Source organism: Mastomys coucha, unplaced genomic scaffold, assembly GCF_008632895.1.
Source record: "Mastomys coucha isolate ucsf_1 unplaced genomic scaffold, UCSF_Mcou_1 pScaffold12, whole genome shotgun sequence".
Taxonomy (NCBI): domain Eukaryota; kingdom Metazoa; phylum Chordata; class Mammalia; order Rodentia; family Muridae; genus Mastomys; species Mastomys coucha.
The window spans coordinates 35,133,230-35,146,918 of NW_022196894.1; the positions used below are offsets into that span (position 1 = coordinate 35,133,230).

The window sequence follows — 13,689 nt, forward strand, 5'->3', positions numbered from 1 at the left end:
TCAGGTTGGTATTTCCTCAGAGTTCTTCTGTGTCTCCCCAGACATCTTCTAAAAGCTTAGACGCTTTCTTCTAACTTGATCTTATCAAACCCACAGTTTATAAAACCTTTACTTCATATTCTCACTAAGGAGGTATGCTTAAGTCCTGTTTCTCAGTGAGAAATTTCACAAACATTTCAGTCATTTAACCAGCTATAAAATAGTAGGTTATTTATCCTATAAACCATGTAACTCAGCACTATAATCATGTATTACTCCAACTTAACAATTCACATTTCATGGATCCAATCAGACTTTATGCAGTTTCTGTAAAGATTATGTTCATACTTCTCTAAACTTAACAAGCCCTTGTAGCATGAGGCCAGAGCACCATTAATAAATATATGTTGATTACTTTAAAATGCAGGTTATTTTTCTCTGGGAACTGTGAAAATAAATTTCTACATTGATTTTATTTATTACATATTTAAATATGAAGCTAAATAATTTAAAGAAAATCAAAATATTTAGCAATTAAACACAACATACATACTTTTGTAGTTAACAAAATATGTTCATTTGCCTTTACACTAATCATATTGGGGTAATATTATTCCCTTTCTATACATGATAAATAAAACATGTGGATATTAAAACATCTGCATATTAAGTAATATAAATATTACTTAATAGCTAATAAATGGCAAAGTAAATCATAAATCCAAATATTTTGTCCCAAGTCCAGTAGTCTTTGCCGTATAGCTACCAGTCCCCTTTTGAAAATGTAGTAATGTATATTAATACTGTTTTCATTATAAATGCATACTTATGGTTTATATTTTAACCATTTTAATTTTTTAAATCTTGTTATAATACTTTATCACAATTAGATTTTACTTTTATGTGAGTTTAGACTAGCTTTTATGTTTACAAAAGGTTTTGTATCTTTATTCAAGATGATAAACATACACATGCATCTTCCCTCTTGATGGCCTTATGACTGTTGTCCGAATTAAAATAAATCACTGACCATACATCAGCAATCCTAGAGTAATCAGATGTGCTGCAGCTGCATCTGAAGCCAAGCCAGATGTGAAAGAGAGGCAGCACCACCAGAGTTACAGATCACTGATATCAGGTAAGTGCTTTAACTTTGATTGGCATTGGGATGGGATGGGTGGAGCTGGTCTAGGAGAGACTATTAGGAGACCTCAGTTTCCCCAAGTGACTTCACCCCGGACCCCTATCGGACCCTCCCAGCTCAGCTTCCACCATCCTTATCAAAGTTTAAAGCACTTACCTGGTATTAGAACCTGAAACGCCAGCACTGCTGCACTACATCTGTCTTACTTCCAGTCTGCCAAGTAGGTGCAAGTGCAGAGCCTGCGCCAGCAACTGTAGCTCACAGGGGTGGTACCACAGTGGATGTCTGCTGCCAAAACTGAAAATATTTAACCTTAATTTCATTAGGAACTTTTCATTTTAAAAAAATGATTTTTTTTTGAAAATTAAACATTTCATTTTATCCACTTACCATTTGGATAGGGCGTTTCACATAAAGTTAGAAATTCAACAATAGGATGATCCATTTCAAGTACTGTAATTGCTTTTCCATGCATGATAGTTAAACTTGGTCTTCTGCAAGCTTTGTCATATGACAGCCCGCCAGAGAATATTATAAATGGTTCGCTACATGGGGGAGGAGAAGGAATAATGAGACTACATTCTTTTAAATAGCACCAAGTGAAAACATAAGTCCTTAAATGATAGGTTCAGAGGAGATTATCTATAATATGAATGGCCTTTCCAACTCTAGCTTCTTAACCAACGGTTGACTACTTTATCATTCTCCCTTTTCTGGATATATATTCTAGTTATGAGAATAACTCATAGGTAAGTGTAAAGATATTTGGGTGGCACTGGAGAAAGACAAGACAGAGAGAAGTGGAAATACTGATTCTCAAAGGCACATATATGCACAAATTTGGGTGCCAAATTCTATTATGACTATCATTAGAGCATAAGATTCTGTTATAATATTCAGTTAATGAGTAAGTATTTGGGATCCAAATCTCTAAGATGAAAAGGAATCAAATTTTGATATAAAATGAAATATCACAGTGGAAAGCTGAGAATGTTAAATGAAAAGATAAAAATTCTAGATGATGAAGCTTCTGTAGCAAGAAGTTTATGGAGAGAATAATATATGTAGGGGAATAATAATTTATCAGAAAAATATCTCCTAAACAATTTTATGCACACTCAGAAAACTTTATCTGACTCTAGTAAATCTATATAAAATTTTAGTCTATTACTTTAATATTTTATTTTGACATTAAAATACAATTACATCATTTTTCCCTTGCCCCTTTTTCCCTCCAACTCCTTTTATGTACTCTTCTTTGCCCTCAAATTAGGCGCTCTTTTTCTTTAATTGTTTGTACATGTATACATACACACACACACACACAGAGACACACACACACACATGCTCACACCTGCTGCTCAGTCCATAACTTGTTTGTATTGAGGCTGTTTGGCCCAGTTAAGAAAAGCATTCCTGTATGTGTGTGGTAGGGCATTTACAGGGACAACTGTCATGTGGACTAGAAACTAAAGGTCATGAGGGAAGACCTGTGCGGAATGTAAGCAGTGCTGTCCAACAGTCTGCCGTCCAGGATGGAGGAATGAGAAAGGGAACCAGCAAGGCTTTCTCTCTTCTCACTGCCTCTTGGCTGATATAACATAAGCCATGTGTGCCTTTCTGCAGTGATTTTAATTTGCTGAGACACAAGACTAAAATAAATGGAGTCAGCCAATGAGAGACAGAGCCTTCTGCAACCTAAAGCCAAATAGGTCTTTCGACCTTAAGATATTTATTCCTGTACTTTGTTACAATGGCACGAAGTAACTAACCCGATAAGGTTTCCTTCAGTAATTATAAATATTACAGCTGTCTATAGTTTCATAACATTTCATTTTTCTTCTCTAAACTCAATGTACATTTCATGTTAATAAAGAAGCATTTTCATGTAATTGCCTAACTGAAAGTATCCCTCTCCAAATACATTTTAAAAAGAACTAGAGACTCTGCATCCTTTGAAAGTCTGCTCTTCTAAGTAACCCACTTCCACTCTCTATTGGCTAAACTAAGATGTTGCCTGTCTCCGCAAGTCATTGCAGCTCCTCTTCTTCATTTTGTATTGTGCAATCACTTGTTAATCTTACGCTAAGCAAAGAACAACAAAAACAATATGAGTTTTAATATTTATATCACATTTACATATAAAATACCTATTCTGATTTTTCTTTAAAATTTATGTTTACACAATTATTTGAATTATAAGCAAATCAGGCCAAAGGGCTCTTCTCTTCTCTGAGTCTTACATTGGCGATGAGAATGAGTGATTTGACAAAGTGAGTGAAAACCCCCTAATATTAGAAAGCATATTCCCCACCATTTGAAGTATAGTTCCATCTATCCAATAACATGTGCTATAAACCTTAAGTACATATAATAAAGGTTATTTTTAATAGTGGATGTAGGTACACACTGGATTAGGAGCACAGCAGCAGAGGACTGCCAGGTCTGGGTTTAGTCAGAGAAGATGCACCTAACCCTCAAGAGACTGGAGACCCCAGGGAGTTTAGAGATCTGCTAGGGTGGGAGTGGGGCACATGAAGGGGTAGGGAGGAGGTATGGGATATGGAACAGTCAGAGAGTAGACCAGGAGGGGAGTAAAATCTGGACTTTAAATTTAAAAACAAACTAACAAAAAATAGTGAATGTAGGTACACAATGGACTAGGAGGAAGCATGACCTTGTTGGAGCGGGCAAGGCCTTGTTGGAGTGTATCTCTGTAGGTGTGGCCTTATTGGAGTGGGTGTGGCCTTGTTGGAGTGGGCGTGTCACTGGAACGGCATGGCTTTCTTGGAATAGATGTGTCACTATAGGTGTGGCTTTGTTGAAATAGTTGTTTACTTTTCATAAAAATTGTGTGTGTGTTTGCATGAATTTATATGTACTGTATAAATGCAGGAGCAGGCAGAGGCCAGAAGAATGTATCAGAGTCCACGAAACTGGATTAACAGACAATTGTGAGCTGACGTGTAGATGCTGGGAGCCAAATCTAGGTTTTCTGCAAGGCAGTAAGTGCTCTTAATTGCTGAACCATGTCCCCAAGCTCCCACATTGGGCTGTTTTACTTAGTTTTCATATCTATTTTCTACTTGCCAAAAACCTATACCGTTTTTATTCTGTTTCTTTGGTGGTTTGAATGAAGATGCCCCCTATAGGCTCACATGTTAGAATGTTAGTCAGATTAGTTACTGGGGAGAGGAACTATTTAAGGATTAGAAGATTAGGAGATGCTGCCTTGTAGGAGTTGGTTGGTTTCAAAGGTCCACATCAGACCCACTGTCTCTCTTGCTTGCTGCCTGTGCATCAGAATGTACTTTCAGCTACTTCTCCAGTACTACCTTCCTGCTGACATGCTTCCTTTCATGATAATCATAGACTAACGCTCAAAAATTGGAAGCGAGCCCCCATTTAAACGCTTTTTTTATGAGTTGTCTTGACAATGATGTCTCTTCACAGCAATAGAACAGTGACCAGGAAAGGTTTCATTAGGATTCCTTTTACGTTCTAGATATTTGTGTCATCATTGTCTCTCTCTTTTTCTGGTTACTTTCATTTCTTACCATTTATTTTCATCAATGTATCTATTTTTTTAAAGTGTGGTCCAGCATCAGCAATAACCAGAATTTGTAGCAGCCCCTGTCAGACTTTCTGATTTGAAATGATTATCAGGGAGGATAGCAATGTGTTTGAACAAAGTCTCTGCTTTAAAAAGAAAACCATGTTCTGCTGTAAAAATCTGACACTCAGTGGACTGGGAAGGCAATAACAACTGGACTGTAATAAAAAGAGTAAATAATAGTAATAGGGGCTGGAGAGATGGCTCAGCGGTTAAGAGCACTGACTGTTCTTCGAAAGGTCCTGAGTTCAATTCCCAGCAACCACATGGCTCACAACCATCTATAATGGGATCCAATACCCTCTTCTGGTGTGTCTGAAGAGAGTCACAGTGTACTCACATACATAAAATAAATAAAATTTAAAAAGACTTAATAATAATAATAATAATAATAATCTGACACAATCTGGTAACAAGAGCATGTGTGTGTATGTGTGTGTGTGTGTGTGTGTGTGTGTGTGTGTGTGTGTGTGTGTGTGTGTGTGTGTGTGTATGATTTAGAGAGCTCTCATTGCTTCTGTGGCCACATCTTTCACTTTTCATAAGTCTAGTACACCTCTGACCTTTATCCTCTGTATAAATTTTTAAAGGTGATTTTTATAAAAATAATAAATAACATGCATGCAGTGTATATTATTGGAATGGTAGTAAATGTGATCAATAACATGTTTATTTCACTTTATAAATAGAATTATTATAGTTAGAATACTAATAAAGCAAAGGGAGCAACATTTGGAATGTAAATAAATAAAACAATTTGAAAAAACTAATCAAATACACCTAACAATATAGAATTCCATGGCTCTAATGATAATAGCAGCAATAATTCGATTTATTAAGAAACTGTGCCCTCTTTTTCATGGTAGTGCTTATGATAGCCATAAAAATGCTTTATGCATTTTTTCATCTAGTCTTCAAGAGCATCACAGGATGTCAGGTATTACTGGTGATGGAACTAAAGATTATGATATAATTAAAAATCTCATAACCATGTTACTGCAAAGTTGGTGATATCAATCATGACTTTATACTGCTTTATTTGAGGTCCTTATCCCTAAAGTACCTTCTTTACTTTCATCCTTCAATCCTCTCTCTGAAATTCTTTCCCCAAAGAATTTTCCTGATTTCTCTAGCTAGAGCTACTGCCTTCAAGGCTGGGTTTGATGTTCTCTTGATTTCTTCTTGTTTGTTTGTTTTTAATTTTTATTTCCCTAAATTTGATTAATAGAAAGTTGATAATATTTACAGCTAAACTATATACTCTCATTCTTTTCTCTGCCCCCAAAGCAAAATTCTATAATGCTATTTCTCATTTAAAAGACATAAGCTTTTGTCTTGGTCATTGCCACTAGAGCCTAATAAATTCAAACACTGGTAGCAATTTTGTTTTTTAGGAAACAAATGAAATTACATAATGTGTGATATACAGTTAAAACCAGCTGAGGCAAATTGAATATTGTGGAGCATTTCATAAAGGTACAGTTTCAAAATGACAATTTTGTAGCAAAATAGAAGCCATAAAATTCATGGATCGTAAGTTTTTCATGGGAAAATCTCTCAGTCACCCCATGAAACTCTTTGCTCTCAGTTTGCTGTTTTATTTTCCAGATTTGCAATCGATAGAAGAGGCTGAATGCTAATTGATAATTCAGTGAATATTAGTAAGAGTCCATAGGTCAGCCCAAGACTGAAAAAGAAAAAAAAAATCTTTTGAAAAAATACACAGGCGAAAAGGAAAACCTAAATCCAACTGCTCGGAAGCTGCTTGAGATTATTAATATAATTTGTTGAACCTCAGTGTTATCTAGACTTTATAATATAACAAGTGATAAAAATACTACTTAGCACAAAGGCTGAGGAAAAGTTTTAGTTATAAATGCTACTTAGAAGAGAAGTATGTGAAATTGTGTTACCATCCAAAATGTGGGTGTAAATATGAAGTGTTTTATTACTTTATGCAATAAATTAAACTGGCCTGCTAAAGAGATATTGCTAATTTATCATGATTTTATACTACTAAAACTTAAAAAGAAGTTTTACAAATACAATTCTATCTATGATGACAAAAACAAATTACAGTGTGAGCAAGTAACTAACAAAAAGTAGGATCTTTCGGTTCATAGTTACAGTGTGAAGGGCTGAGAAGATGGCAGAGCAGGCCAGGATGCTTGCTGCACAGCCTGGCACCTGAGCTGGACCACTGGAACCCACCCAAAGGTGGAAGGAAAGAACTGATTCCATAAGCTTGTCTCTGACCTTCACATAAGCTCTGTAGCATGCTCTCCCAAACACACACAAGTCACACACACACATGTGTAAATATAGATGCTTAATAATAATAATAATAATAATAATAATAATAATAATAACAAATGTTCAGGAAAGGTTTATCACACTCATTTGGGTGAAAAAAATTTCATTAATGATTAATGTTAATTTAAAAAGCTATGCAGAAGAACTGAATATAGTACCTATAAATGTAATAAAACTATATCAAATGTAATTTTATCTTATACATCTTAAATTTTAGATTTTTTTCAATTATGACAATATATATAACTTCAACTAAAGGTTAACTTTCCAGTTTCAAAATGTAAGATCCTAAGTTTGGAGTGATCATGATCAGGTTATGTATTTAAATCTCAGAAGGAATCAACAGATGCATAGATTTAGCTTAATAAATATGTTACCAGTATTATAAATGGTTCAAAAGTCCTCAATTATTAGAATTGAAATATATGATGATAAATATAAATAGGATGAACTATTTGATATTTTAATAGTAATAATCAATAAATTAGGCTATTGATTTAGAGGATTAATAATTTATAATTATAAAATATACCAAATTATTACATATTGCTTTCCTTCTCCTATCCCTCAGACACATCACATATTCACATAGTACAACCACATACCTGTTCCTGCACGTTTTGTACTCTACTTTAAGAATAGGTTTACAAGACTCAGACTTTCTTCCTTCTCTTTGACTTTTTCCTAATGAAAGAAAAAAAATTAAATCTAATTTAAATTATATTGATCCATGAGAACTTTAAATTTTCAATGAAGAAATGTAAACATGTGATAATAGTATAATTAAGCAAAAGAATTCTACAAGTCTCTAGGGATGATTCATGTAGCTTCTTGCACCACAATAATCATCCTTGGACAGTTTACACTGTAACAGGTGATATAAACACAACGGAACCCAAAGGCTCAAGCACAGTTTTATTGCAGATTTCAGAAGAGAATAATATAAGTAATATTTTATATTTCCATCAATGATAATTAAATCTGGAGTAATTTTATTATTTTAGTTCTACTATATTATTAAACTGGTTACTTTTAAGAGTTAGTGCATAGTAACATCAGGTTAAGCTAAAGGTATTGACTTATTCTTAAAGTACTTGTATCTGACATAAGCCTATGCATTCTAATACTAAGCTCATATGCTTTAGATTCATATCAATGGACTGCTATATAATCAATGAAGTTACTTATAAGTTTCATTCTTATAAAATTCAAACATATAAACTTACAAATGTTCATTTATTAGTCACTTTTGCTGCTTTGAACTCTCTAAATATGAATGTAGTTTCTTATAAAGTTATTTCAGTTACTTATGCTCAAAGAATAAATTTTAGGACTTAAACATACATGCATAATAAAATATATTATTATTAAAAAATGTGTTATTTTTTACTGTAATCCCAACACTTCAGGAGGTTGAGGCAGGAGACTTGAGAGTTCAAATCTAACATAAACTACATAAGATCCTGTTTCCCTCTCCTTCACAAGAAAAAAAAGAACAAGAAAGAGAAATAAAAAAGAATAAAATCATACCCAATATTTTATCTATAGTAGAAGGAAACTTTCATATTGAAGAAAGTCTTGTGATGTAAACATATGATGGACTTACAAAATCATTCCATTCCATTTAAAAAATGTTATTACTTGGATTGAATGATGATTGATTGGTTGATTGATTTACTGCATGTAGAGAGGGCACACATGTGCCATAGTACACATACAGAGGTCAGAGAACAATCAGTTCTCTCCTTTCACCATGTGAGTCCCAGGCATTGAACTCAGGTTGTAAGGTACGATTAATATTCAATTTCTACATCTAACAGTTTACTATGGGGAAAGAGTTTGGTTTGGGGATTTTTTGTTTGTTTGTTTTTTTCTTCTCTTGTCAATACCTGCTTAAATGTTAGGTTGTGTAAAGCAACAGTATCATCATTTTGAATTACTGGCATTCTTTATATTCCAAGTACTATATGTTAAGTGTCAGGGCACATAGGAGTAATTAAATTCTAATATGTCTAGAACTAACTAGATTTAACAACAAAAATATAAAAATTATGGTATGATATACCAAAAAGAAATTAGTGACAGACAAAACATATTTAAAATTATAGCACCAGAGCTGTCTCACCAAGAATACTGTAATAAGAGGTGTTTTTCAGGCTAAAAGCAAAGGGTCACAGATGTGTGCTGTGTGCAGAAACATTTTCAATGAAATAACCACTTTTTGGGTCAGTGGCCAAGGTTTTCAGGAGACCCCTCCTGCTTAATTCTAATCTTTGTTAGTTCTAATGGTATCCACAGCTTTTCATTTCCTGTGGAAATATAAACAAACCCGCATCTCAATGCAAAACTTATGTTTGCCTCCACTCTGATATTAACATACTGCTATAGCATATAGCATTCTGATATTAACATACTGCTATAGTATATAGCACTCTGATATTAACATACTGCTATAGCATATAACATTCTGATATTAACATACTGTTATAGCATATAGCATTCTGATATTAACATACTGTTACAGTATATAGGCTTATTTAACTCACATGATTCATACTTTTTGCTGCGAGGCCCCAAAGGCCATTTTCTGCCAGTAAGAAATTACTTTGAATATCTCTTCTGGACCTATACTCATTGGTCCAACGGCAATCCCTGCCTTACCACATTGCCTACACACCCTGGAAGCTTAGACCTTCTTTCTGGTTTATATTTAGAAAAATTATTGCCCTGCGAGATTCCTTGTTCAAAATTTTGTTACAAATGACTGTATTTCCCACAATGAAAGCACTGGACGTTTTGAGATCTGAGACCTTTGGTGGCTTGTTCACAATCTCTTTGCCATGACCAAGTTTCCCATAATTGAAGCACTAGGCACTAGCTATAGCTTGACCGATTAGCATGGTCATGCATGTTAGACTGATTAGCATGGTACGTGTTAGAACCAATATCAGCCTTATCCCTTTTCCACTTGTCTATAGGTACTGCTCATGTCTTTAATGTTTTAATAAGTTTTTAACATTTGGTATGAGCATTTTCACACACCAAGGTCTCTATAACCCATCTTGGATCTGATACACCTTTGTTCATAGCTGAGACTAATTGCTGTAAAAGAAATCAGTGAGGGTTTCTCCAGAGCCTTGGATAATCTTTATAAACGAGATGGATTTTCTCCCAGGCTCCTCAATTTTGTCCTAAGCTCTTAAAGCTACTAAGTGGCATTATTCTATAGTAGCATCCTCAGATTGCGTCTGTTCTTGTATATCAGAGTTCTGCCTGTTGCCCAGCAACTGATCTTTTACTATATTCATTTTTCTCACTCTATTTCACTGTTCAATAGCCTAAGCTTCTTCCCTCCTCCACATTAACCATTGCAGTTGTGGACCAGCCTCGGGTACAATTGCTTGCAGTCTTGAGGAATAATGATGAGTATTTATCCTGGTTATTTACAATTTGTTTCACATAAGGCAGATGCATCCTATCATCACAGCATCTTTAAACCATCTTAGGTCTATCATTTCTATAGGATGCCATCTATCTCTGCATAGCCTTGTTCTACAACATTAACAAGTATATGCTTATGACTACTGGGAAAATTGATGGTGATCTCGTAACCCCAGGCTGACCATCCTCCAACTCTGGCTGCACGTTGAGTTCGAGATTAACCCTTTCTCTTGAAACAGACTGTTTAATCAGATTGCTCTCCTGCTTTCTCAGCTTTTCTCTGACCTGACTACCCAGTTTCATTCCCTCTTTCCTCCTGCAGGAAACTCCTGATCTGTTGCCCAGTCAGCAGGACTGAGCCTTTTCATTCTTTCTTTATGGCTGTTCCTCATATTCCAAGTGCTTTCACCTCCACCCTCAACCTCTCTGGTTGCCCTGCCATTTCTGCAACCCTTTCAGAAAAGAGAGAGAAGAGTAACCCCTTTTGTTTTCTCATTTCAGCCATTTTTTGTTTGTTTCTCAGGCCTCTCCATTTCCATCTGAAATTTTTCCAGCTGCTCAGCCATTCTAACTGTGTTTAAACAAAATATATGAAGGAGAAAAAAAAAAAAACAGAAAATCCCCTGTGGACACAAATCAGGGATATCTCAGAGATAGCAGACACAATCAATTTTTTCTTGGCATTTTAAAAAAGAAATTCCATGCCTTCATCCCCTGCCATTTCCTCTATGGCATTTGAAATTAAAATTTCTATTTTTATCCTTAACATTTGAGCCTCATGTTGGGCACTATTTGTAGCTTATCTTAACTATTTTGTGGGTTCTTCATTTTCCCATGCTTTATCCCCACTGGTTTTATTACCTAACACTAGATAGGAGAGAAAGAAAATGGGGACAAGGAAGAAAGAGACATCAGTGAATTTAATTTCTTTCTTCTCATTTCTTCTTTGCTTGTAGCTGGTCTTTGCATGTTGGGGGACACTATGTGAAGTTATATCTCTGCCTTTCCTCACCTACCTACCTAAGGAATTCTTTGATTGGCTTTAATAAAAATATGCAGGCCAATTAGCTGGGCAAGAAGTAGAAAATGCAATTTTCTGGAATGTGAAAGGAACTCTGGGAGGAAGAAAAGGGAAGACCCTTTCCCCAGGAGACATGAGAGGAGACAGACATGACTATGGGCCTAGAACGTATAGCTAGCCACATGACTGGATGAGGCTAGGTGTTTGGGCTAACTTAGATGAGCTAGTTGAGAGTCTGCCCAGCTAAGGCTTAAGCTTTAAAATTTAGAAAGTCTCTGTAGTTATTTGGGGAACTCACTGATTAAGAAGTAGCTGCTGCCCTTTTAGTTTCCAGCACTAATTATACATGCAGAATATTAATAATCACTTTATATTTGCTACTTTGTGGGTTCTTCTTTTCCCACCCATTATTCCTTACCAAGGCTTCACCCCCAGTCACTAGATAGGAAAGAAAGAATGATAGAGGGATAGAGAAAGAGGATGGAGAGAGATAGAGATCCTTAAATCTACTTTTCTCTTGTTTTATTTTTGAATACTACTACTAATAAACCTCAACTGACAAACTACTCCCTGAACTACCACCAACTACTGATCTTGTGTATCAGGGCTCCAGCATTTATACACTCTAAGAAGTCCCCAGAATTCCAAATGTCACACAATCACAGAAACTATCTGCAGCTGGCAAAACCACCCTCTGCTTGAGCATGAGGCAAATCATAGTCACCTGATGTGAAGCAGCCTCATATCCCCACACCCGGGATTAAAATGAAAACATATTCTTATAATATTTGTTTTTTAAAGAAACAAAAATTCCTAAACTCTCACTACAGATGTGTATTTGAACTTTTACAAAAAATATTGAATGAAATTTCATTATTTTATATTTTCCTAGGAAATTATCTATTTTCCCCATGTTATTAATTGTGTATTAGAAGTGTACAGAATATGAATTTGACATGATATTTTATCTTTGACTTTTTAATTTCTGCAGTTCCCATGTAATTTCTATTTTCATGTTTCTGGTCTGTACATTGTTTACCTTAGCTAAAGGTAATGTCTGTTTTCCTTCATTATCTTAACAATGTGTGTTTTATTTCTTTGTTCTATGGTTTTGCTTTTACTACCATTAACTTTTATGATATATGAATGATTTGATCCTACCACGTTATCTTATTTTGTTGTTATTCTGTTTTGCTGTTGCTTTTGTTTGTTGGTTTTTAGATTTTGAGTGATTATTTAACTTTAGGATTTCCTTTTTATTTATACATAAAAGTTTTGAAGTTACAAATTTTCCTCTAATAATTATCTTGAATGAATTTCCTAGTTTGAGTACATAGTATTTTCAATGCTATATTTTATACATTGTAGAAATTTGTTCTAATTTCTTCTTTAAATATTTTTAAATTCAACTGTATATATAAAGTTCATATATAGTTCCTTGTAATATTTATTTAAGTTAACTATATTTTATTTCATCATCAAACATAAATGCCTTACTACTTTATTTTGAAGAATTTAAGATTTTATTGGCGATCTAACAAATGGGCATTTAAAAACAAATTCACATGTGTTTGAAAAGATAATCTTGTCTTTTTTTGACTGAAACGTGATCATCTGGCCATATTTACCTACAAGATAGTCTGTAACATTAACATAATGTTATCATAATACACTGTATACTATATAATTTTTACTACAATTTTTAAAAAAAAAAAAAGCTGAGCATGGTAGTTCATATCTGTAATCCCAGCATCTGAGAGATGGAGATAGATGACTCAAAGTTCAAACTTTAATCAGTCTCAAAAACAAAACTAACCAAACAAATCAACAATTTCCCCATAAGAGGACATTTCCTTTTAAAGCACAATTGTTTAATTATTTAAGCTATATAGTTTATTTCTTCATGGTAGAAAATTTTGATTTCTAGAAAAACAATGAAGTATTTTTTTCAGAAACTTAGAAGACAGATGGTTAAAATAAGAGGAGGGCAAGAAGATATATTCTAGAGTATAAATGATATATCACATTAACACTATATAGCTTCATTTACATGAAGTTTTACACTGTTACTTTTATACTATACATCCTGAGTAACCAATAAAACAATGAAGATAAGATGCTTGTAGATCTACAGTATATGAGGTAGAACCAAAATTCTTAGAAGGAGTAGGAAGTGTG

General features: G+C 34.3%; 1 protein-coding gene across 8 annotated transcripts in view; it reads right to left on the reverse strand.

Moving 5' to 3' along the window:
- Positions 1-13,689, reverse strand: part of Stxbp5l (syntaxin binding protein 5 like) — a 268,083-nt gene that overhangs the window by 138,049 nt on the left and 116,345 nt on the right. For all 8 annotated transcript variants that reach the window (XM_031363837.1, XM_031363833.1, XM_031363831.1 and 5 more), the window contains exons 10-11: positions 7,655-7,733; positions 1,514-1,668 (exon numbers count right to left, since the gene is read on the reverse strand). In XM_031363837.1, the coding sequence (XP_031219697.1) occupies positions 1,514-1,668; positions 7,655-7,733 (234 nt within the window). The remainder of the gene's footprint in view (positions 1-1,513; positions 1,669-7,654; positions 7,734-13,689) is intronic.